Below are 27,139 nucleotides of genomic sequence, written 5' to 3'. Positions count from 1 at the left end.
GAGATGCAGCCTAGGTGAGAGGAGATGAGATGAGATGCAGCCTAGGTGAGAGGAGATGAGATGCAGCCTAGGTGAGAGGAGATGAGATGCAGCCTAGGTGAGAGGAGATGAGATGCAGCCTAGGTGAGAGGAGATGAGATGCAGCCTAGGTGAGAGGAGATGAGATGCAGCCTAGGTGAGAGGAGATGAGGACATCATGATTACACATTGTAAGAAGTTGGATAAACTCCTAGGCCTGTATTCACCAAGTGTCTCAGAGTAGGAGTGCTGATCTGGGATCAGTTCTCTCTTTTAGATTGTAATGAATAGACAAGGAGAGATCTGGGGCCGTATCCACAAAGCATTTCAGAGTGAGAGTGCTGGATCTGGGATCAGTTTTGCCCTTTTATTTCATAATTACAGATCCCAGATCAGCACTCTTACTCTGAAATGCTTTGTGTATACGGGCCCAGACCCCAGATCTCTCGTGTCCATGTCATCTTTATCTAAAAGAGAAAACACATCCTAGTTCAGTATTCCTGTTCTGAGATGCTTCATGAACAAAGGCTCAGGAGTCAGTCTTTGGCTGATAGAAGAATTTAGCAGACAGATGAAATGGACACGTCACATATTCACAGTATGTATTTCTTGCTAAATGAGCATTCTGTAACATGTAATGTTTTTTTGCCTAGACCTTTCATCAAGGTGTGATGACATGGTAAATACTGTACAAGATATGTCCCTCATTGATAGGATCTCTTCTTTGCTCTCCCCTCCTCTCCTTAGGTATGTCCTCCCAGCTCCAGGTGTTCTCAGCTCCCTCCAGCTCCTCCAGCGCATTTTGCCGTGTCAAGAAGATGAAGGTGGAGAACTGTGTTTGGGACGCTTCCTCTGACTGCCCATACGGTTCCGTGGGGGGCCAGCAGGGAGTAGGGGGTTACTCCTTCACCCCTGCACTAGGCATGGCGGTGCCCCCATTCGCCCCCTCAGCGTTAGTGTTCCCTCCCGCCCCAGGCTCCCGTGGCCAGGTGGTGGTCAGGCCAGCAGACAGCACGGGCAACCTCCCCCGGGGCTCCAGTCGCCGCCTCAACGACCAGTACACACACTCCTCGCACACCAACTCTGAGACGGCCAGCATGGGGAACAGGATACGACGACAGGGCCAGAAGAGAAAGAACGACGACGTCGTCGTCAAAGGGAGCGGGAGTGGGTGTGGGAGTGTTCAGATCTTGGAGGAGCTCTCTGCCCCTCCTCCCGTCTTCTCCACGCGTACGGGGGGAGGAGGAGGAGGAGGGGGTACGGGCCAGTCCATCCCCCACTCGGCCCCCACCACCAAGAGCTCCAGCTCCAACGGAGAGGGGGACTACCAGCTGGTGCAGCATGAGATTCTGTGTTCAGTCTCCTGTAGTTATGAGGTGCTGGAGTTCCTTGGGAGGGGGACCTTCGGTCAGGTGGCCAAGTGTTGGAAGAGGGGAACCAATGAGATCGTGGCCATCAAGATCCTCAAGAACCACCCTTCGTACGCACGACAGGGCCAGATCGAGGTGAGTCATTTATTTGATCTGGATTGATTTGGTTAATTCATGTTTATCGCCCTTCAGGTTGTAGTACTACTTTGTTAGTCTGTTACGGTTGGTTGATTTAATTGGTGATGTGTATTAGCCTGGATTTCAGACTAATGTGATCTGTTTCGCCTTCATGGTTTTGTGACGTGAGAGCATATCAGCTTGGATACCTGGCTAGACGTTTATTAGCCTGGATTCCAGATTAATGTGATCTGTTTCGCCTTCATGGTTTTGTGACGTGAGAGCATATCAGCGTGGATACCTGGCTAGACGTTTATTGCCTTTCAAGAGGAAATGTTCCATAGACCTTAGAGCGACTGCCTCTAAAAAAGCAACCAATCCCCTTGAAAACGGCCTATGTCGCATTGATATGAATCAGACTCATTTAGTCTAGTGTCAAAAATGTACCAGGAAGTGTAAATTGGATAATTTTGGTCTTAAAGTCAGTCTGGTCTAAAACAGAGTTTGGAACGTGAGTGTGTCACAACTAGTAAATGGTTCTGTTTAGAAACTAGGTACAAATGAGGATTTTCTACACTGAACAACATGCAAAATCTGTTGATAAAGTCATTGATAATAATCAGCCATTTTTTTTTTTACATTTTAGTCATTTTAGCAGACGCTCTTATCCAGAGCGACTTACAGTAGTGAATGCATACATTTCATACAATTTCATACATATCATACATTTTTTTTCTGTGCTGGCCCCCCGTGGGAATCGAACCCACAACCCTGGTGTTGCAAACACCATGCTCTACCAACTGAGCTACAGGGAAGGCTATTGTGGCCTACCTCCAGCCAATTTATTTTCATGTCATTACATTGTTCTATAAGGGGGATCATAGCTATATTCAATATAACTCACAAGTTGACGTTTAAGCCTTTCTCACGGTCGGCGTCTTGACGGATTTGTCCAAATTCGTGTGACATAAAACATTTCCTTATCTGTCCTTGCATTTAATTAGTCCGTTAAATTAGCCATAGATTCCAGGATTCTTACAAGGTTCAATCTGTCAGACATTTTTTTTTGTTGTTGTATAGAGATCTCAGTAATGCAGTGTAACTACGTAACATTTAGTGTCTCCTTATGTTAACGGTTGTGAAAACTATTTTCATGGGCACATAAATCCAAAATAATGTCTGCATTACGAAATCGAATGTCTCTGACTCACCTAACCATGATACTTAAAAACGTAAATCGATACTGTCATTAGGGCGGCGCACAATTGGCCCAGCGTAGTCCGGGTTTGGCCGTCATTGTAAAATAATCATTTCCTAGTTAAATGAAATCCAATATTTCTAATTATGCTATTATACTTGTTGGGTGTGCATTTGGTGTCGAGCTGTTTTTAATTACTCTGATATTTTCACACATCGTCTGATCCAGGAAGGAATTTTCTGACTGACAGTCAAGTGAAGAACAGCTGTTGTGATAGTCTATGAAAGGCAACAACAGCCCAAGTGCTGGAAAAAAGGTGTTTTGCGAGAAATGTCCAGAACCATTTTGGTGTCTCATTTGTTATGCCGGTGAAAACAGTTATGCCTGGATCCACGTTGGATCTAATATCCCTAACGAATTAATGTTGTCAAATCCCTACAAACTTATTCAGAATGCTGCGGACAGCCTGGTGTTCAACTTTCACAAGTTCTCCCAGAGCAGGTGCCCCTAACGATCACGGATTACAAAAAGAAAGCCAGCCACGTCGCGGACACCAACGTTGCCCTATCGGACGAGCTGAACATCTTTTTCGAGCACAATGACGACTTTGAGCGGCCAGAGGAAAATCCCCTGGGGGCAACGAGGGATACGTACTTACGGTCTCCACGGAGGACGTGTGTAGGTTATTCAAACAAGTTAACCTTCGTAAGGCTGCCGACCGAGACTGCATCCAAAGCCACGTCCTCAGAGTATGTTCAAACCAGCTGGCTGTTGTGTTTTCTGACATTATCAATCTCTCTCTAGCTCAGGACGCCATCCACACCTGCTTCAAGATGTCCGCTATCATCCCCGTGCCCAAGAAAGGGAAAGTAACTGAACTGAATGACCACTGACCAGTAGCACTCACTTCCTTCATCATGAAATGATTCAAACTCCACATCACCACCTCCATCCCCGACACACTCGACCCTTTACAATTTGCCTGCCGGCCCTTGACAGATCCACAGATGACGCAATCGCCGTTGCACTGCACGCTGCCTTCACCCACCTGGATAAAAGGAAATGCATATGTGAGGGTGCAGTTCCATCGACTACAGCTCAGCCTTCAGTACCATAGTGCCCTCTAAGCTCACCACAAAACTAACGTCCCTGGGAGTGAACTCCTCCCTATGCAGCTGGGTCCTGGACATCCTGACGAGACGCCCCCCCCCCCAAGTGGTGGAGGTAGGCCACATTACCTCCTCCACACTGATCCTCAACTCGGGGGGGGGGGCCACAAGGGTGTGTCCTCAGTCCCCTCCTGTACTCCCTGTATACCCACGACTGCGTGGCCTCGCACAGTTCCAACTCCATCAAGTTCGCTTACAAGACGACAGTAGTAGGCCTGATTACCAACAACAACGAAACTGTCTACAGGGAGGAGGTAGGCACTCTGACGGCGTGGTGTCGGGTAAACAACCTCTCACTCAACGTCAGAAAAACAAAGGAGCTGATTGTGGACTTCAGGACAAACCAGGCTGAGCATAGCCCCATTCTCATATATGGGGCTGCCGTGGAGGCGGCCAAAAACTTAAGTTCCTCTACGTACACATCTTCGAATGAGCTGAACTGGTCAAATCACATGGAGACCGTGGTGAAGGCACGACAGCGACTCTTCAACTTAGGATACTGAAGAAATTCGTCATGTCCGTGAGGCCCCTCAGTGTTCTACAGAAGCACCATCGAGAGCATACTTTCGGGGTGCAACACCGCCTGGTACGGCTCCGCCGCGGACCGCAAGGTGCTACAGAGGGTGGTACGCTCAGCCCAATGTACCATTTGGGTGCTCACTGCCTGGCCTCCAGTACACAAGAAGATCATCAGAGACCCGAGCCATGGCCTGTTCTCCCCGCTTCCATCACTCAGACATGGGCAGTATAGCAGCGTCATGGCAAAAACTATCAGACAGACATTTTTTATTTAACCTTTATTTAACTAGGCAAGTCAGTTAAGAACAAATTCTTATATACAATTACGGCCTAGGAACAGTGGGTTAACTGCCTTGTTCCGGGCAGAATGACAGATTTTTACCTTGTCAACTGGGGGATTCGTTCTAAGCAACCTTTCGGTTACTGGCCCAACGCTCTAACCACTAGGCTACCTGCTGGTTACTGGCCCAACGCTCTAACCACTAGGCTACCTGCTGGTTACTGGCCCAACGCTCTAACCACTAGGCTACATGCTGGTTACTGGCCCAGCGCTCTAACCACTAGGTTACCTGCTGGTTACTGGCCCAACGCTCTAACCACTAGGTTACCTGCTGGTTACTGGCCCAACGCTCTAACCACTAGGTTACCTGCTGGTTACTGGCCCAACGCTCTAACCACTAGGTTACCTGCTGGTTACTGGCCCAACGCTCTAACCACTAGGCTACATGCTGGTTACTGGCCCAACGCTCTAACCACTAGGCTACATGCTGGTTACTGGCCCAACGCTCTAACCACTAGGCTACCTGCTGGTTACTGGCCCAACGCTCTAACCACTAGGCTACATGCTGGTAACTGGCCCAACGCTCTAACCACTAGGCTACATGCTGGTAACTGGCCCAACGCTCTAACCACTAGGCTACATGCTGGCCGATAGTATTTACCCCCAGACCATCAGGCTGCTGAATAGCCACCACAGCAAGTGGAACTGCCCCTCTTTACTTTCAGGCTATGCTCAAACCCTTCACTACACCCTGAGCCCTCCTTCCTGCCACCTCTGCTCTCTTGGCCTTCCCATCTTTAAGGGAGGGCAAGCCCCGCTCAGCCCAGTCCAAGCTTTTCCCCTTTACTAGCTATGACTTTGCTGATAGCTTCTTTATTGAGGGGAAGTGTACTTACTATGACTGACTGACCTGATATGTGGTTCTCCTACCTAGCTATCATAAGATGAATTCACTAAACTGTAAGTCGCTCTGGATAAGAGAATATTCTAAAAGGGTGTTTCACTACCCTGTTGTTTTTATAAACCACGTTGTCGTTCTCATAACATCCTAATTCGGTCTTCAACTTGGCTTTCTATACAAAATCCTTCTATTACAAAAGGAACTTTTTTGGGTCGTTTTCTCATTATAAAAACAGCGATGGTGTGATTAATGTTACCGCTATTCATGGCTTTGTTATGTGTTCCTGTGTCGGTCTCATCGGCTGAAGGAAAATGGTCATGCATGCATCCAATTTATTTAGTCAGGCAAGTCCATTATTCTGTTATTTGTTTTAATTGAATAACAAGTTTAATATCAATGCATTTGCTTGGCCCCCCAAAAATGTGGTGTTCTTAAAGTGGTTCTATATTAAGCCCTATATGTTGTCTATTATAATATATTTATTATAAGATTTGCAAATCTGGAGCTGGTTAACAATCCACTCAACAGTGCAGCGTTAAGAGCCCAACAAACAAGATTTAGGTCTCAGCCTTTATAGGGAAAAATACAACCTCTGTCTACCTGGCAGTTTAGCGCGTGTGTGCGTGTGCGTGCGTGTGCGTGCGTGTGTGTGTGTGTGTGTGTGTGTGTGATCATAATGGGAACATAGCAAGTGATAACTGCTGCTCAAGCTAGCCTCTGTTCTCTTCAAATCTCCACACAGCTGTGTCCTTGAAGGTTACTAAAAGAACAGGACGGACCAAAAAGCGTGGTCACGCTGAGGCTCTTTGGCCGCGTGACCCAAGTTACTCAGAAACAAGAGAGGAAAAACACTGGCTTCTTCTTACATGAGAGGGACAGTGGAAATGTACAGGTTTAAAAGCTCATACAGCACATGTATATAACAGAGTTTGTAGTTTTGTCACCATAATGTACAATTGATATAAATTATACAGTTGTAGAACATTGAGGTACTTAAAAATTACACTTTAATTGCTTGAAAAAGTCATTGAAATGGACTTGCCAATGTCTGTATGAACCCTCCTTAAAGGATGTACACAGTCCACAAAACATCAGAACAGCCTCAATTCGTCGAACATGGACTCGACAAGGTGCGGATATCGACTCTGCCATTCGAGCATGCTTTTGCGGCACAGTCGATAGCGAGCCGGACTTCGGGCTAGAAGGTCGAGGGTTCGAGACCTGCTCCCTGCCTGCTGTTTCATTACAATACTCTGTGTGTATATATCCCTAGGCCTTTGTCATTGTATGGGTGGAATTATGGGCCAAATGAAGATTGGGGTTTGGATTAAAATTGTTAACAAAATCATGCCCCCTTTTCCCAAGCTCCACGTGCAATTTGCCCCCTCTGCCTGCTTCCTTTCATTGAATGGGGCTCTATTCTTCCATCGCCCCCCCCCCCCCCCCCCCCCCCCAACACGTTCAACGGAAGGCAGATGGTGACCATGCCTCCACAGCCAAAGTTATGTGGTTTTCATGCCCTGCCGAAGGATCCTGGGTATGCGGAATAGATGGGTTGACGTTCGTCTGTTGGTGGTGAGTATAACCAGATATAATGACCTCCCTGGTATGACTTAGTTAACGACGTTCGATAACGTTTTTGCTCGTTATGTAGGTAGATAGATCAAACTGGGCAGGCTAGCTGACATTTTTAACTAACGTAAAACCTAACTAGCTAGCCAGCTACCTGAATTACAATTTAATTTGTAAGTCCCTCTGGATAAGAGCGTCTGCTAAATGACTTAAATGTAAATGTAGTTAGGTCGTGCTCATACCAGGTTTGTGTATTGTCTAGATACTGCTGGTTATGTAACGTTGTTATTTGCTAATGCTAGCGATTGCAAGCTAGTTACAGGTTCGGTAGGTAGCTAGCTAGCTAGCTAACGTTAGCCTGCAAGTTAGATTTGCAAGTTAGTTCGTAGCTCATAACAAGTGTATTGTCTAAGGCAAAACTAAATCATGGATGCAACTCTGGTTTGTAGCTACCTCACCTCGGAGTATGACTAATACAGTGAATTTGGAGTATCAAACCACCTGACTCTCATCCCATCTGGAGCTACAGTCAGTCTACATCTGTAAAGCATGCAATTACAGTTACCACAGCCACAAAGTCAAAATTGGTTCTAATGTAACAATTCATGAAAACCAAAATAAATTGCTTTTCCGGTCTTGATTTAAGGTTAGGCATAAGGTTAGCGTTGTGGTTAGGTTTTAAAATCACATTTTCAGAATGTTTAGAAATGGGTGAGGTTTGTGGCTGTGGTAACTTGTGACGATTTAGAAATGGCATCACCGAGGTTACTGCCCTGATGACAGACGGTTAGTAGGTTAATTCCTCAACCCAGCAGTTACAAGCAGTAGAGTCATTTTGGTTGTGAAGTACATTATCAAAAAGCTTTGTCCTTTTCTAACCAAATGCAATTTAACCACTTGTCTGTCTGTTGTATCACCCTGTCACAGGCCCTCCGCGTCAACACCACCTCATAAGATGAGGAAGTACATTGTATATGAGGATGGCCTGCTGCAGTTGTTCCAGAGAGGTCCAGTTTGCAGCCCAACATGCGACAGGGAGAAGACCAGCAAGGGAACCCACTGCATCACGCAGACATACCCTCGCTGTAGATGTGTGTACTCGAATCACATGACTTGGACTCGAGTCACAAATTTGATGACTGAAAACTCGGCTTCTTAGAAAATATAATGATTTGAGACTGATGACTTGAAATTATCTGACCAGGTTTTGTAATGTTTTTTTTTTACAAAAGTCTACGTGGTTACTCCAAGCAGCCGGAGACAGTAGCTGCAGCATTGCACTTACAAAAAAAACAACCAGTTCAACTAACTGGCTAGTGAAACGCACATTCAGCCCTCTGATTGGACCAGCAGACTGTCAAACAACACATTTCGGATGAGCTAGCCTAGTGAGAATGTTTTTGGGGTCACCAGTGTGAAAATGGTAGGCTTGTTAGCCTGCCATTTTGTATTTTCTATTTATACCTTTTACATATTCGATCTGGTAGCTAACATAGACCCTACGTCATTGCACCAAATTCTTCTTTAAAAAAAAACATCTTTGTGCTTCAGAACCAAAAAGTTCCGCACCTTGAACGTTGACCAATGACAATTCATCAACATATCGACATTAGTGACCAGAAAGCGCTTGTTTTAATTACCTCCGGTTTTGTCTGGCATAAACAGGTAGCCTACCTACGTTCATATTATCCATATATACAGTGTATCAATCTACTACAGAGGCATTTTTTCCCCCAATACTGTTAGGCTTCCTGGTTTATTTCATCAATCGTTTATATGTGACAGTTATAGCTTCCGTCCCTCTCCTCGGCCCCAACCTGGGCTCGAACCAGGGATCCTCTGCACACATCGACAACTGCCTCCTACGAAGAAACGTTACCCATCGCTCCACAAAAGCCGCAGCCCTTTGCAGAGCAAGGGGAACAACTACTTCAAGGTCTCAGAGCGAGTGACGTCACCGATTTGAAACGCTATTAGCGCGCACCACCGCTAACTAGCTAGCCATTTCACACCGGTTACATATACATTTGAGATGGGCCTAGTTTGGATGGATTATAATTCGTGTTCAGAAAGTATTCATACCCTCTTGATTTATTCCACATGTTGTGTTACAGCCTGATGTATATCTTTTTTCACCCATCTACACACAATTACCCCAATAATGACAAAGTGCATTTTTTTTTTTGTGTGACCGACCAGTATCTTTGATGAGGTGCCAGGAGCTGATCTACGCTGCCAGTCTCTTTGCCTGCTCACCAGCGGTTTTCAGGGGGGAGAACAGAATTTTAGTTAGGTTTAGTCTGACCTGTTCAAACTTCAACAGAGGACTTGTTTGTTTGTTTGTTTGTTTGTTTGTCAGATAGCATCGATCCTAACTGCCATTGGTCATAGAACAGCGACTGTTCACAGATGGATCTATTGAGATTTGCAACATGACGTCCAGAGGGGCTTGATGTCTCGAAATGAAAAGAAACCTGTCACTCTGCATTAAACCTTTAGTAGATATCTTTTACTTGCATTGTCTTTTTTAATTATTTAATTGTATCAGTCAATGTGGGGAGGGAGAAACCCTGTGTATTCTGGATCAGGATCAGGTATCAGTCAATATGGGGAGGGAAAAACCCTGTGTATTCTGGATCAGGATCAGGTATCAGTCAATATGGGGAGGGAAAAACCCTGTGTATTCTGGATCAGGATCAGGTATCAGTCAATATGGGGAGGGAGAAACCCTGTGTATTCTGGACCAGGATCAGGTATCAGTCAATATGGGGAGGGAAAAACCCTGTGTATTCTGGATCAGGATCAGGTATCAATATGGGGAGGGAAAAACCCTGTGTATTCTGGACCAGGATCAGTCAATATGGGGAGGGGAAAACCCTGTGTATTCTGAACCAGGATCAGGTATCAGTTAATATGGGGAGGGAGAAACCCTGTGTATTCTGAACCAGGATCAGTCAATATGAGGGAGAAACCCTGTGTATTCTGGACCAGGATCAGGTATCAGTCAATATGGGGAGGGAGAAACCCTGTGTATTCTGGACCAGGATCAGGTATCAGTCAATATGGGGAGGGAAAAACCCTGTGTATTCTGGACCAGGGAACTACTGTTGTATACGAGACACCACACAGGAAGGTATTACCACACAGGAAGGTTTAGCCACACAGGAAGGTATAGCCACACAGGAAGGTATAGCCACACAGGAAGGTATTACCACACAGGAAGGTATAGCCACACAGCCACACAGGAAGGTATAGCCACACAGGAAGGTATAGCCATACAGGAAGGTATAGCCACACAGGAAGGTATAGCCACACAGGAAGGTATAGCCACACAGGAAGGTATAGCCACACAGGAAGGTATAGCCACACAGGAAGGTATAGCCACACAGGAAGGTATAGCCACACAGCCACACAGGAAGGTATAGCCACACAGGAAGGTATAATGTTATCATTGTAACCCCATTACCACCAGACAAAATGCTGACAGGCACAGTATCTGTATCGTCTGGGAATGACAATGAAAGGTGAAAGGTGAACATTGTTATATTAGCAGAACACTGCTTCTATGGTATTACGTAAAGGGTTGTTTATTCTACATGTTACTACATTTAAACGTTATAAAAAGAAACTTAGTTTACTCTGGAGGCTACTGACTGATTCAAAGCTTCCTCCAGCATCTTACCATACATCTGCCTGTAGTTATTGAAGTCAACCTGCAGGAGGTTTGTTAGTTGTGATTGAGTGGAGAGGAAACCGCTGTGGGCAAGGTTCTGACAGATGGGTGTGTCTTGGTGGTGGCAAGGACACACCCACATCAAACCACACCCCCAAGCCAACTCTGGTTTGGCTTCGGTCTCGGCCTCCAACATTTCTTGACGAGCAAGCCAAAAAAAACAAGGACAAATCAGCGGGTGCAATTCCCATTCATTATCATTTGCAAGCACTAGACCAGGGCCAAGTCCCAATTTATCTCTCCTTCCTCTCTAAGTTGTTAACTTTTCCTTCACTGATTTGAAAGGAAATAACTCGTATATAAAAAAAAATATATGTGGTAATGTCCCACTAACCCATGCCTCCACCAATCCAATGCTTTTTAGATTTGTGTGAAGTATTGACTTCAGGAGAAATGAGATGTTATTGTGACGCACCTACTACTATAATAGATAGGACTGACTGTTTAGTATGTAGAGCAATTTAATTGATAGAGTTCTATTGTCCTTCAACAGGAAATTCTAGCAAAACTTGAGCTAGACTATTACTAAAATGTACAGTCTTTCTTTCTGTTCCCAGGTGGGCATCCTGAACCGTCTGAGCGAGGAGAATGCAGACGAGTTTAACTTTGTGCGTTCCTACGAGTGTTTCCAACACAAAGGTCACACCTGCCTGGTGTTTGAGATGCTGGAGCAGAACCTGTATGACTTCCTGAAACACAGCAAGTTCAGCCCCCTGCCACTACAACACATCAGACCCATACTGCAACAGGTGACAATACAATACAATAGAACTTTATTGACACAGAGACAATGTGACAATTACCTGGTGCTTATTCTGAATGAGTCATTTGTTACATATTAACCTGTCACCTGGCTATTACCTCACTATACATTGTATGTGTTTAACCCTTTAGTGTTCATAGCTGGCATACAGCTGTTTAACCCTTTAGTGTCCATAGCTGGCTCACAGCTGTTTAACCCTTTAGTGTCCATAGCTGGCGCACAGCTGTTTAACCCTTTAGTGTTCATAGCTGGCTCACAGCTGTTTAACCCTTTAGTGTTCATAGCTGGCACACAGCTGTTTAACCCTTTAGTGTCCATAGCTGGCTCACAGCTGTTTAACCCTTTAGTGTTCATAGCTGGCTCACAGCTGTTTAACCCTTTAGTGTTCATAGCTGGCACACAGCTGTTTAACCCTTTAGTGTCCATAGCTGGCTCACAGCTGTTTAACCCTTTAGTGTCCATAGCTGGCTCACAGCTGTTTAACCCTTTAGTGTCCATAGCTGGCTCACAGCTGTTTAACCCTTCAGTGTTACGTCTATTTCCCCACCAGGTGGCGACGGCGCTGATGAAGTTGAAGTCTCTGGGTTTGATCCATGCTGACCTGAAGCCAGAGAACATCATGCTGGTGGATCCTCTCAGACAGCCCTACAGGGTCAAGGTCATCGACTTCGGCTCAGCCTCACACGTCTCCAAGGCTGTCTGCTCAACGTACCTGCAGTCACGATACTACAGGTAGATTCACCTGTTTTTACACCTCATGTTGTGGTTTTCTTTGCAGGTGTGTTTGCATTAGTGAGTAATAGCTGGTACAGGTGTATATAACATGATGACTGGTACAGGTGTATATAACATGATGACTGGTACAGGTGTATATAACATGATGACTGGTACAGGTGTATATAACATGATGACTGGTACAGGTATATATAACATGATGACTGGTACAGGTATATATAACATGATGACTGGTACAGGTGTATATAACATGATGACTGGTACAGGTGTATATAACATGATGACTGGTACAGGTGTATATAACATGATGACTGGTACAGGTATATATAACATGATGACTGGTACAGGTATATCTAACATGACTGGTACAGGTGTATATAACATGATGACTGGTACAGGTGTATAACATTATGACTGGTACAGGTATATATAACATGATGACTGGTACAGGTATATATAACATGATGACTGGTACAGGTATATATAACATGATGACTGGTACAGGTGTATATAACATGATGACTGGTACAGGTATATATTACATGATGACTGGTACAGGTATATATAACATGATGACTGGTACAGGTATATATAACATGATGACTGGTACAGGTATATATAACATGATGACTGGTACAGGTATATATAACATGATAACTGGTACAGGTATATATAACATGATGACTGGTACAGGTGTATATAACATGATGACTGGTACAGGTGTATATAACATGATGACTGGTACAGGTGTATATAACATGATGACTGGTACAGGTGTATATAACATGATGACTGGTACAGGTATATATAACATGATGACTGGTACAGGTATATATAACATGATGACTGGTACAGGTATATATAACATGATGACTGGTACAGGTGTATATAACATGATGACTGGTACAGGTATATCTAACATGATGACTGGTACAGGTATATATAACATGATGACTGGTACAGGTATATATAACATGATGACTGGTACAGGTGTATATAACATGATGACTGGTACAGGTGTATATAACATGATGACTGGTACAGGTATATATAACATGATGACTGGTACAGGTATATATAACATGATGACTGGTACAGGTGTATATAACATGACTGGTACAGGTATATATAACATGACTGGTACAGGTGTATATAACATGACTGGTACAGGTATATATAACATGATGACTGGTACAGGTGGAAATAACATGATGACTGGTACAGGTATATATAACATGATGACTGGTACAGGTGTATATAACATGATGACTGGTACAGGTATATATTACATGATGACTGGTACAGGTATATATAACATGATGACTGGTACAGGTATATATAACATGATGACTGGTACAGGTATATATAACATGATGACTGGTACAGGTATATATTACATGATGACTGGTACAGGTGTATATAACATGATGACTGGTACAGGTATGTATTACATGATGACTGGTACAGGTGTATCTAACATGACTGGTACAGGTATATATAACATGATGACTGGTACAGGTATATATAACATGATGACTGGTACAGGTGTATATAACATGATGACTGGTACAGGTGTATATAACATGATGACTGGTACAGGTATATATAACATGATGACTGGTACAGGTATATATAACATGATGACTGGTACAGGTATATCTAACATGATGACTGGTACAGGTATATATAACATGATGACTGGTACAGGTATATCTAACATGATGACTGGTACAGGTGTATATAACATGATGACTGGTACAGGTATATATAACATGATGACTGGTACAGGTGTATATAACATGATGACTGGTACAGGTATATATAACATGATGACTGGTACAGGTATATATAACATGATGACTGGTACAGGTATATATAACATGATGACTGGTACAGTGTAATATTACATGATGACTGGTACAGGTATATATAACATGATGACTGGTACAGGTATATATAACATGATGACTGGTACAGGTGAATATTACATGATGACTGGTACAGGTATATATAACATGATGACTGGTACAGGTATATATTACATGATGACTGGTACAGGTGTATATTACATGATGACTGGTACAGGTATATATAACATGATGACTGGTACAGGTATATATAACATGATGACTGGTACAGGTATATATAACATGATGACTGGTACAGGTATATATTACATGATGACTGGTACAGGTATATATAACATGATGACGGGTACAGGTATATATTACATGATGACTGGTACAGGTATATATAACATGACTGGTACAGGTATATATAACATGATGACTGGTACAGGTGTATATAACATGACTGGTACAGGTTAATATAACATGATGACTGGTACAGGTATATATAACATGATGACTGGTACAGGTGTATATTACATGATGACTGGTACAGGTGTATATTACATGATGACTGGTACAGGTGTATATAACATGATGACTGGTACAGGTGTATATAACATGATGACTGGTACAGGTGTATATAACATGATGACTGGTACAGGTATATATAACATGACTGGTACAGGTATATATAACATGATAACGGGTACAGGTATATATTACATGATGACTGGTACAGGTATATATAACATGACTGGTACAGGTATATATAACATGATGACTGGTACAGGTGTATATAACATGACTGGTACAGGTTAATATAACATGATGACTGGTACAGGTATATATAACATGATGACTGGTACAGGTGTATATTACATGATGACTGGTACAGGTGTATATTACATGATGACTGGTACAGGTATATATTACATGATGACTGGTACAGGTATATATAACATGATGACTGGTAATGGTGTATATGACATGATGACTGGTACAGGTGTATCTAACATGATGACTGGTACAGGTGTATATAACATGATGACTGGTACAGGTGTATATAACATGATGACTGGTACAGGTATATATAACATGATGACTGGTACAGGTATATATAACATGATGACTGCTACAGGTGTATATAACATGATGACTGGTACAGGTATATATAACATGATGACTGGTACAGGTATATATAACATGATGACTGGTACAGGTGTATATAACATGATGACTGGTACAGGTGTATATAACATGATGACTGGTACAGGTATATATAACATGATGACTGGTACAGGTATATATAACATGATGACTGGTACAAGTATATCTAACATGATGACTGGTACAGGTGTATATAACATGATGACTGGTACAGGTATATATAACATGATGACTGGTACAGGTGTATATAACATGATGACTGGTACAGGTATATATAACATGATGACTGGTACAGGTATATATAACATGATGACTGGTACAGGTATATATAACATGATGACTGGTACAGGTGAATATTACATGATGACTGGTACAGGTATATATAACATGATGACTGGTACAGGTATATATAACATGATGACTGGTACAGGTGAATATTACATGATGACTGGTACAGGTATATATAACATGATGACTGGTACAGGTATATATTACATGATGACTGGTACAGGTGTATATTACATGATGACTGGTACAGGTATATATAACATGATGACTGGTACAGGTATATATAACATGATGACTGGTACAGGTATATATAACATGATGACTGGTACAGGTATATATTACATGATGACTGGTACAGGTATATATAACATGATGACGGGTACAGGTATATATTACATGATGACTGGTACAGGTATATATAACATGACTGGTACAGGTATATATAACATGATGACTGGTACAGGTGTATATAACATGACTGGTACAGGTTAATATAACATGATGACTGGTACAGGTATATATAACATGATGACTGGTACAGGTGTATATTACATGATGACTGGTACAGGTGTATATTACATGATGACTGGTACAGGTGTATATAACATGATGACTGGTACAGGTGTATATAACATGATGACTGGTACAGGTGTATATAACATGATGACTGGTACAGGTATATATAACATGACTGGTACAGGTATATATAACATGATGACGGGTACAGGTATATATTACATGATGACTGGTACAGGTATATATAACATGACTGGTACAGGTATATATAACATGATGACTGGTACAGGTGTATATAACATGACTGGTACAGGTTAATATAACATGATGACTGGTACAGGTATATATAACATGATGACTGGTACAGGTGTATATTACATGATGACTGGTACAGGTGTATATTACATGATGACTGGTACAGGTATATATTACATGATGACTGGTACAGGTATATATAACATGATGACTGGTACAGGTGTATATAACATGATGACTGGTACAGGTGTATCTAACATGATGACTGGTACAGGTGTATATAACATGATGACTGGTACAGGTGTATATAACATGATGACTGGTACAGGTATATATAACATGATGACTGGTACAGGTATATATAACATGATGACTGGTACAGGTGTATATAACATGATCATTGGTACAGGTATATATAACATGACTGGTACAGGTATATATAACATGATGACGGGTACAGGTATATATTACATGATGACTGGTACAGGTATATATAACATGACTGGTACAGGTATATATAACATGATGACTGGTACAGGTGTATATAACATGACTGGTACAGGTTAATATAACATGATGACTGGTACAGGTATATATAACATGATGGCTGGTACAGGTGTATATTACATGATGACTGGTACAGGTGTATATTACATGATGACTGGTACAGGTATATATTACATGATGACTGGTACAGGTATATATAACATGATGACTGGTACAGGTGTATATAACATGATGACTGGTATAGGTGTATCTAACATGATGACTGGTACAGGTGTATATAACATGATGACTGGTACAGGTGTATATAACATGATGACTGGTACAGGTATATATAACATGATGACTGGTACAGGTATATATAACATGATGACTGGTACAGGTGTATATAACATCATGACTGGTACAGGTATATATAACATGATGACTGGTACAGGTATATATAACATGATGACTGGTACAGGTGTATATAACATGATGACTGGTACAGGTGTATATAACATGATGACTGGTACAGGTATATATAACATGATGACTGGTACAGGTATATATAACATGATGACTGGTACAAGTGTATATAACATGATGACTGGTACAGGTGTATATAACATGATGACTGGTACAGGTATATATAACATGATGACTGGTACAGGTGTATATAACATGACTGGTACAGGTGTATATAACATGACTGGTACAGGTATATATAACATGATGACTGGTACAGGTGTATATAACATGATGACTGGTACAGGTATATATAACATGATGACTGGTACAGGTATATATAACATGATGACTGGTACAGGTGTATCTAACATGATGACTGGTACAGGTGTATATAACATGATGACTGGTACAGGTGTATATAACATGATGACTGGTACAGGTATATATAACATGATGACTGGTACAGGTATATATAACATGATGACTGGTACAGGTGTATATAACATGATGACTGGTACAGGTATATATAACATGATGACTGGTACAGGTATATATAACATGATGACTGGTACAGGTGTATATAACATGATGACTGGTACAGGTGTATATAACATGATGACTGGTACAGGTATATATAACATGATGACTGGTACAGGTATATATAACATGATGACTGGTACAGGTGTATATAACATGATGACTGGTACAGGTGTATATAACATGATGACTGGTACAGGTATATATAACATGATGACTGGTACAGGTGTATATAACATGACTGGTACAGGTGTATATAACATGACTGGTACAGGTGTATATAACATGATGACTGGTACAGGTATATATAACGTGATGACTGGTACAGGTGTATATAACATGACTGGTACAGGTGTATATAACATGACTGGTACAGGTATATATAACATGATGACTGGTACAGGTGTATATAACATGATGACTGGTACAGGTGTATATAACATGATGACTGGTACAGGTATATATAACATGATGACTGGTACAGGTATATATAACATGATGACTGGTACAGGTATATATAACATGACTGGTACAGGTGTATATAACATGATGACTGGTACAGGTGTATATAACATGACTGGTACAGGTGTATATAACATGACTGGTACAGGTATATATAACATGATGACTGGTACAGGTGTATATAACATGATGACTGGTACAGGTGAATCAGACATTACAGGTAAGTAATTCCATCCGCAGGTGAGAATCTGAGACTTCAGAGAAAATACAAACGGTTATTTCACAACAGTAGAACACTTCCCCAATATACTGCTTAATACTAAGTGTGTGAGCATGTTATCATGTGTTGTTGTTGACGTGTTATTGTTCTCTCAGGGCTCCAGAGATCATCCTGGGTCTGCCGTTCTGTGAGGCTATAGATATGTGGTCTCTAGGCTGCGTTATAGCTGAGCTGTTCCTGGGATGGCCCCTGTACCCCGGGGCCTCGGAGTACGACCAGGTAGGAACCACACACACACACACACACAGATATGAAAAACATAATTTTATCTTCAACTGTTATGATGGACTCTAACATGTCCTCTCTTCGTCCGTTAGATCCGGTACATCTCCCAGACCCAGGGCCTGCCTGCAGAGTACCTGCTGAGTGCCGGCACCAAGACCAGCCGTTTCTTCAAGAGAGGACCTGACTCTAGCTACCCCGTCTGGAGAATCAAGGTATCCACTCTTTTCCAGTACACGACACACTGACGTCACGCACGGATGCGCGCCATCACTCTCCTTGGTCAGATAGCTCTTACACATCCCCGGAGGTGGGTTTAGGGTTATTGTCCTGTGGAAAAATAAATGATAGTCCCACTAAGCGCAAACCAGATGTGATGGAGTATCGCTGTGGTAGCCATGCTGGTTTAGTGTGCCTTGAATTCTAAATAAATTACAGACAGTGTCACCAGCAAAGCACCCCCACACCATCACACCTCCTCCTCCATGCTTCACGGTGGGAACCACAGATGCAGAGATCATCTGTTCACCTTCTCTGCGTCTCACAAAGACATGGCGGTTGGAACCATAAATCTCAAATTGGGACTCATCAGACCAAAGGACAAATTTCCACCGGTCTAATGTCCATTGCTCATGTTTCTTGGCCCAAGCAAGTCTCTTCTTCTTATTGGTGTCCTTTAGTAGTGGTTTCTTTGCAGCAATTCGTCCATGAAGGCCTGATTCACACAGTCTCCTCTGAACAGTTGATGTTGAGATGTGTATGTTACTTGAACTCTGAAGCATTTATTTGGGCTGCAATTTCTGAGGCTGTTAACTCTAATGAACTTATCCTCTGCAGCAGAGAACTCTGGGTCTTCCTTTCCTGTGGCGGTCCAGTTTCATCATAGCGCTTGATGGTTTTTGCGAAGAAACTTTCAAAGTTCTTGAAATGTTCCATATTGACTGACCTTCATGTCTTAAAGTAATGTTGGACTTCTGTTTCTCTTTGCTTATTTGAGCTGTTCTTGCCATAATATGGACTTGGTCTTTTACCAAATAGGGCTATCTTCCATATACCACCCCTATCTTGTCGCAACACAACCGATTGGCTCAAACGCATTAAGAAGGAAAGAAATTCCACAAATTAACTTTTAACACCTGTTAATTAAAATGCATTCCATGTGACTACTGGTTGAGAGAATTCCAAGAGTGTGCAAAGCTGTCATCAAGGCAAAGGGTGGCCACTTTGAAGAATCTAAAATCTAAAATAAAATAAAAAATATACCCCTCTGGAGGATTAAGGTATTACAGTACACCTGGTCAACAGTAGGGCACTACAGAGCCCTGGTCAACAGTAGGGCACTACAGAGCCCTGGTCAACAGTAGGGTACTACAGAGCCCTGGTCAACAGTAGGGCACTACAGAGCCCTGGTCAACAGTAGGGCACTACAGAGCCCTGGTCAACAGTAGGGCACTACAGAGCCCTGGTCAACAGTAGTGCACTATATTGGGAATAGGTTTTCATTTTGGACGCTCACCTAGTTGTTCCTGCCAGAATCAGCACATGGATCTCAACACACACTGCTGTGATCAGGGCTTTTAGTGGGGTTCATGGGCAAATAGAAATTTACGTTTTTCCTAGGCACTTCCTTATTAGTTTCATTAATATAAGTATTTTGGTGATAACAACAAGTGTAACATTTCTGATGTGTTTGTTCAATAGGCCCCTTCGGACCACGAGGCTGAGATGGGCATCAAGTCGAAGGAGGCCCGTAAATACATCTTCAACTGTCTGGACGACATGATGCAGGTTGGTCCGCTGTATGACATCATCTAGTATGTCACATTTATGTTTATAAACCCCCGTTTTACATCCGCCATTTTTTATACATTTTTTTTTACTTAACCTTTATTTAATCAGGTTAGTCTCGTTGAGATTTTTTTTTTTCATATAGAAATGGGAGTTATAGATCTGTCATTCGCATTGAAATCAAGTCTAAGAAGCGGTACATCTGTTCTATGTGTGCTATTTCTATGCTTCTCATTCTTAAGTTTAGTTAAAAAAATGTTTACTTTTGGTTTTATACACCAGCTTCAAACAGCAATATTTTGAATTATTAATAATCAATTTTAAAAAACGTAAAACATTTTCCACCATGTCAAATGAACAAATTGTCTGTGTGCATTTATAAAATTGTACAGACATTTCATGTTTCCATCAGACCGGCCGTGACTTTTTTTCATGCGTCAGGTAAATTAATCCACATGAAATGGTTGGGATGGAAACGTGAAGTCGAAACTTAACTCAATAAAGAAGCTTATCGGTGCTAGTAAGACAAGGCACGTGTTTTTAGTGCAAGAAATGTTCCGGTTAGTACATCGGTAGGGTGTTCGTTAATTTTTTTGCTGGGATTAATAGAGATACTCTATGATCAGAGGGCTATACTCAAAGATGTCACCCTGGATGACTGACAGATGACTGATTCTGGAAGCTATCCAAATGCCATTATTGTCTACATTCGTTTTTTCATTTGTTTATTTATAACTGAGCAATCGGGGGGGGGGGGGGGGAGAGAAGGGCCTTGGTAAGGGAGGGGACCAAGACCCCGATGGTCACTCTGACAGAGCTCCAGAGTTCCTCTGTGGCGATGGGAGAACCTTCCAGAAGGACAACCATCTCTGCAGCACTCCACCAATCAGGCCTTTATGGTAGAGCTGCCAGACGGAAGCCATTCCTCAGTAAAAGGGACATGACAGCCCGCTTGGAGTTTGCCAAAAGGCACCTAAAGGACTCAGACCATGAAAAACAAGATTCTCTGGTCTGATGAAACCAAGATTGAACTCTTTGACCTGAATGCCAAGTGTCACGTCTGGAGGAAACCTGGCACCATCCCTACAGTGAAGCATGGTGGTGGCAGCATCATGCTGTGGAGATGTTTTTCCGCTGAAGGGACTGGGAGACTAGTCAGGATCGGGGGAAAGATGAACGGAGCAAAGTACAGAGAGATCCTTGATGAAAACCTGCTCCAGAGCGCTCAGGACCTCAGACTGGGGTGAAGGTTCACCTTCCAACCTAAGCACACAGCCAACACAACACAGGAATGGCTTCGGGACAAGTCTCTGAATGTCCTTGAGTGGCCCAGCCAGAGCCCGGACTTGAACCCGATCGAACATCTCTGGAGAGACCTGAAAATAGCTGTGCAGCAACACTTCCCATCCAACCTGACAGAGCTTGAGAGGATCTGCAGAGAAGAATGGGAGAAACCCCCCAAATACAGGTGTGCCAAGCTTGTAGCATCATACCCAAGAAGACTCGAGGCTGTAATCGCTGCCAAAGGTGCTTCAACAAAGTACTGAGTAAAGGGTCTGAATACTTATGTAAATGTGATATTTCAGTGTTTTATTTTTAATACATTTTCAAACATTTCTACACTGTTTTTTTGCCTTGTCGTTATGGGGTATTATGTTTTAAATTGATGAGGGGAAAAAACTATTTAATCTTTAAAAAAAAATATACAAGTTATTTCTGAACATTTAGGCTAGTTAGCTGGCTAATTCATTGATTCTGCTTTTCCTCTACTCCCTCTCCCCAAATCCTAATTTTAACAATTAGATAATCCTAAACTGAAAATAGATCTTTCCAGCAGCACGTTCATCCAACCTGACTTTTTCCTGGTGCAGGTCAACCTATCGTCTCACCTGGAGGGGACGGACATGCTTGCGGAGAAAGCTGATAGGCGGGAATTCATCGACCTGCTGAAGCGTATGCTTCGATTGGACGCTGACAAGAGGATCACGCCCACTAAGACGCTGGGTCATCCCTTCGTCACCATGAGTCACCTGCTGGACTTCCCTCACAGCTCCCAGTACGTGTCTGTGGTGTGAAAGAATGTTTTTTTTTTTTTTGTCATTCAGCAGACGCTCTTATCCAGAGCGACTTACAGTAGTGAATGCGTACATTTCATAAATGTTTTATTTTTATATATATATATATATATTTTTTGTACTGGCCCCCCGTGGGAATCGAACCCACAACCCTGCCATTGCACACAGCATGCTGGCGTTGCAAACACCATGCTCTACCAACTGAGCCACAGGGAAGACTGTGGGTTGTGGTGGGGGGGGGGGGTCACGAGTTGAATTTTCCCCCTGTGGGTGGAATTTAATTGTTTGATCGATTGATTAAATGATTTGATGGAACAATAGGTTGATTGTTTGTTTTCTCCCTTTGCAGTGTGAAGTCTTGCTTTCAGAACATGGAACTCTGTAAACATAGGAGCTCATCGTTCGACAACAACAAAACTCTCTTCTCCACCAACGCTCTTCCTAGTGCTGCTGCCGCCGGCAACCTCACTGTCACCTTCAGCAGCCAGCTGAGCCAGCACAACCAGGTACACACACACACACACACACACACACACACACACACACACACACACACACACACACACAGTGCAAGTCACCAGGGGCAAGATGTATCAATGATTGGCGATTTAGGATCAGCTTTGCCTTTTTGAGATCATAATGAATAGGATTATATCGACAAGTGGGATCTGATCCTAGATCAGCACTCTAAGGCTCTTTAGAATTATGGGTCTAGATCTATGGACAAAATGGCAGGACAAAACAGTTTGTTCCAACTTCCGTCTGACTGACCAGTAGTGGAACTCTAAATGAACGGAAACCAACAGGTCCCGTCAGCAGGGGGCGCTGTTCCTCTCATGAACTACCAGCCAGCCCTGTACCAGCAGGCCACCATCAACATCCCTGGGCTGGCCCAACAGAGTGTCCCCCTGCAGGCACGCCCCACCGGCCTGGCCTGCCAGACTGAGCCCTTCCAGCAGACTCTCATCGTCTGCCCACCAAACACCATACAGGGTAAGAGCCAAACACTGTGATGTTATGGTTTTGAGACGACGGGTTGAGTTCTTAAGAGCACTAAAGGGACGTCCAAGTCCTTCGACTTAATCTGTGTCCTTGATGTTTTATAGGACACATTGTTCAGGATCATTAGGAGCAACGGAAAATGTTTTCAACTGGAACATTTAAATTAGTGTTTCTTATTGGACAAGTCAAATCTTTGCAATTGTTGCATGTTGCGTTTATTTTTGTTCACAGACAGTTCAGACAGATCCAGTTCAGACAGACCCAGTTCAGACAGATCCAGTTCAGACAGATCCAGATCAGACAGATCCAGATCAGACAGACCCAGTTCAGACAGACCCAGTTCAGACAGACCCAGTTCAGACAGATCCAGTTCAGACAGATCCAGATCAGACAGATCCAGTTCAGACAGATCCAGCTCAGACAGATCCAGCTCAGACAGATCCAGTTCAGACAGATCCAGCTCAGAGACATTCAGTTCATGAGTTCCATCAGCAGCAGATTTTAGAATATAAATGAATGTGTTTATGCATCAAATATTAGTGGATTGAATCGTATCGAACCGAGTCGCATCGATTCATTCTGTAATCAAACCGAATCCCACCGAATCGTATCGAACTAAACCGTATCGTTCCTGTATCGTATCGAACCGAGTCGCATCGATTCATTCTGTAATCAAACCGAATCCCACCGAATCGTATCGAACTAAACCGTATCGTTCCTGTATCGTATCGAACCGAGTCGCATCGATTCATTCTGTAATCAAACCGAATCCCACCGAATCGTATCGAACTAAACCGTATCGTTCCTGTATCGTATCGAACCGAGTCGCATCGATTCATTCTGTAATCAAACCGAATCCCACCGAATCGTTTCAAACTAAAACGTATCGTATCGGAGCCCAGCTAGATACGTATAGTTTTGGAAAGTCAGTTAGGACGTCTACTTTGTGCATGACACAAGTCATTTTTCCAACAATTGTTTTGAAGACAGATTATTTCACTTATAATTCACTGTATCACAATTCCAGTGGGTCAGAAGTTTACATACACTAAGAAAATGATGTAATGGCTTTAGACGCTTCTGATAGGCTAATTGACATCATTGGAGTCAATTGGAGGTGTACCTGTGGATGTATTTCAAGGCCAACCTTCAAACTCAGTGCGTCTTTGCTTGGCATCATGGGAAAATCAAAAGAAATCAGACCTCAGAAAATCAATCGCAGGCCTCCACAAGTCTGGTTCATCCTTGGGAGCAATTTCCAAATGCCTGAAGGTACCACGTTCATCTGTACAAACAATAGTACACAAGTATAAACACCATGGGACCACGCAGCCATCATACCGCTCTTGAAGGAGACGCGTTCTGTCTCCTAGAGATGAACGTACTTTGGTGCGAAAAGTGCAGATCAATCCCAGAACAACAGCAAAGGACCTATTGAAGATGCTGGAGGAAACAGGTACAAAAGTATCTATATCCACAGTAAAACGAGTCCTATATCGACATAACCTGAAAGGCCGCTCAGCAAGGAAGAAGCCACTGCTCCAAAACCACCATAAAAAAGCCAGACTATGGTTTGCAACTGCACATGGGGACAAAGATTGAACTTTTTGGAGAAATGCCTTCTGGTCTGATGAAACAAAAATAGAACTGTTTGGCCATAATGACCATCGTTATGTTTGAAGGAAAAAGGGGGAGGCTTGCAAGCTGAAGGACACCATCCCAACCGTGAAGCACGGGGGTGGCAGCATCATGTTGTGGGGGTGCTTTGCTGCAGGAGGGACTGGTGCACTTCACAAAATAGATGACATCATGAGGTAGGAAAATGATGTGGTTATATTGAAGCAACATCTCAAGACATCAGTCAGGAAGTTAAAGCTTGGTCGCAAATGGGTCTTCCAAATGGACAATGACCCCAAGCATACTTCCAAAGTTATGGCTTAAGGAAAATAAAGTCAATGTATTGGAGTGGCCATCACAAAGCCCTGACCTCAATCCTATAGAAAATTTGTGGGCAGAACTGAAAAAGCGTGTGCGAGCAAGGAGGCCTACAAACCTGACTCAGTTACACCAGCTCTGTCAGGAGGAATGGGCCAAAATTCACCCAACTTATTGTGGGAAGCTTGTGGAAGGCCACCCAAAATGTTTGACCCAAGTTAAACAATTTAAAGGCAATGCTACCGAATACTACTTGAGTGTATGTAAACTTCTGACCCACTGGGAATGTGATGAAAGAAATAAAATCTGAAATAAATCATTCTCTCTACTATTATTCTGACGTTTCACATTCTTAAAATAAAGTGGTGATCCTAACTGACCTAAAACAGGGAATTTGTTCTAGGATTAAATTTCAGGAATTGTGAAAAACTGAGTTTAAATGTATTTGGCTAAGGTGTATGTAAACTTCCAACTTCAACTGAACCGCTGAATGACTTGGGACTTTAGTAACACTGTTGTGATGTAGTGGTGGTCACTGATTGGCTATTCCTCTGTCTGCAGGTCTCCAGTCATCCAATAAGAGCTCTAGTTTTCCAGTGAGGATGAACAGTTCAGCCCCCATAGTGAACCAGAACCAATCAACACAGCCACTGCAGCTGCAGCCTGCCATGCTCACACAGGTCTGTCTGTCTGTCTGTCTGTCTGTCTGTCTGTCTGTCTGTCTGTCTGTCTGTCTGTCTGTCTGTCTGTCTGTCTGTCTGTCTGTCTGTCTGTCTGTTCTGTCTGTCTGTCTGTCTGTCTGTCTGTCTGTCTGTCTGTCTGTCTGTCTGTTCTGTCCCTGTCTGTCTTCTGTCTGTCTGTCTGTCTTCTGTCTGTCTGTCTGTCTTCTGTCTGTCTGTCTGTCTGTCTGTCCTGTCTGTCTGTCTGTCTGTCTGTCTGTCTGTCCTGTCTGTCCTGTCTGTCTTGTCTGTCTGTCTGTCTGTCTGTCTGTCCTGTCTGTCCCTGTCTGATCTGGTCTGTCTGCCTGTCTGTCTGTCCGCTGTCTGTCTGTCTGTCCACTGTCTGTCTGTCTGTCTGTCTTTCTGTCTGTCTGTCTGGTCCTGTCAGTCTGGTCTGTCTGTCTGTCTGTCTGTCCTGTCTGTCGTCTGTCTGTCTGTCCGTGTCCTGTCACTGTCTGTCTGTCTGTCTGTCTGTCTGTCCTAGATCTGTCTGTTCTCTGTCTGTCCTGTCCTGTCTGTCTGTCTGTCTGTCTGTCGTCGTCTGTCTGTCTGGTCGGTCTGTCTGTCCTGTCTGTCTGTCCGTCTGTCGTCTGTCGTCTGTCCTGTCTTCTGTCTGTCTGTCTGTCTGTCTGTCTGTCTGTCTGTCTGTCGTCTGTCTGTCTGTCTGTCTGTCTGTCTGTCTGTGTCTGTCTGTCTGTCTGTCTGTCTGTCTGT

At 42.9% G+C, this 27,139-nt stretch overlaps 1 protein-coding gene across 2 annotated transcripts in view; it reads left to right on the top strand.

Annotated features, from left to right (window-relative positions):
* The window catches only part of LOC115149991 (homeodomain-interacting protein kinase 1), a 53,713-nt gene that overhangs the window by 2,974 nt on the left and 23,600 nt on the right, over nt 1-27,139 (top strand). For both annotated transcript variants that reach the window (XM_029692849.1, XM_029692848.1), the window contains exons 2-11: nt 766-1,523; nt 11,435-11,626; nt 12,191-12,372; nt 18,780-18,903; nt 19,002-19,121; nt 20,608-20,694; nt 22,566-22,750; nt 23,119-23,275; nt 23,576-23,762; nt 26,268-26,386. In XM_029692849.1, coding sequence (XP_029548709.1) covers nt 768-1,523; nt 11,435-11,626; nt 12,191-12,372; nt 18,780-18,903; nt 19,002-19,121; nt 20,608-20,694; nt 22,566-22,750; nt 23,119-23,275; nt 23,576-23,762; nt 26,268-26,386 — 2,109 coding nt within the window. In that variant the 5' untranslated portion in view covers nt 766-767. The remainder of the gene's footprint in view (nt 1-765; nt 1,524-11,434; nt 11,627-12,190; nt 12,373-18,779; nt 18,904-19,001; nt 19,122-20,607; nt 20,695-22,565; nt 22,751-23,118; nt 23,276-23,575; nt 23,763-26,267; nt 26,387-27,139) is intronic.

Source organism: Salmo trutta, chromosome 16, assembly GCF_901001165.1.
Source record: "Salmo trutta chromosome 16, fSalTru1.1, whole genome shotgun sequence".
Lineage (NCBI taxonomy): Eukaryota > Metazoa > Chordata > Actinopteri > Salmoniformes > Salmonidae > Salmo > Salmo trutta.
The sequence above is the reverse complement of the archived record's forward strand: the minus strand, read 5'-3'. Positions and strand labels throughout refer to the sequence as shown.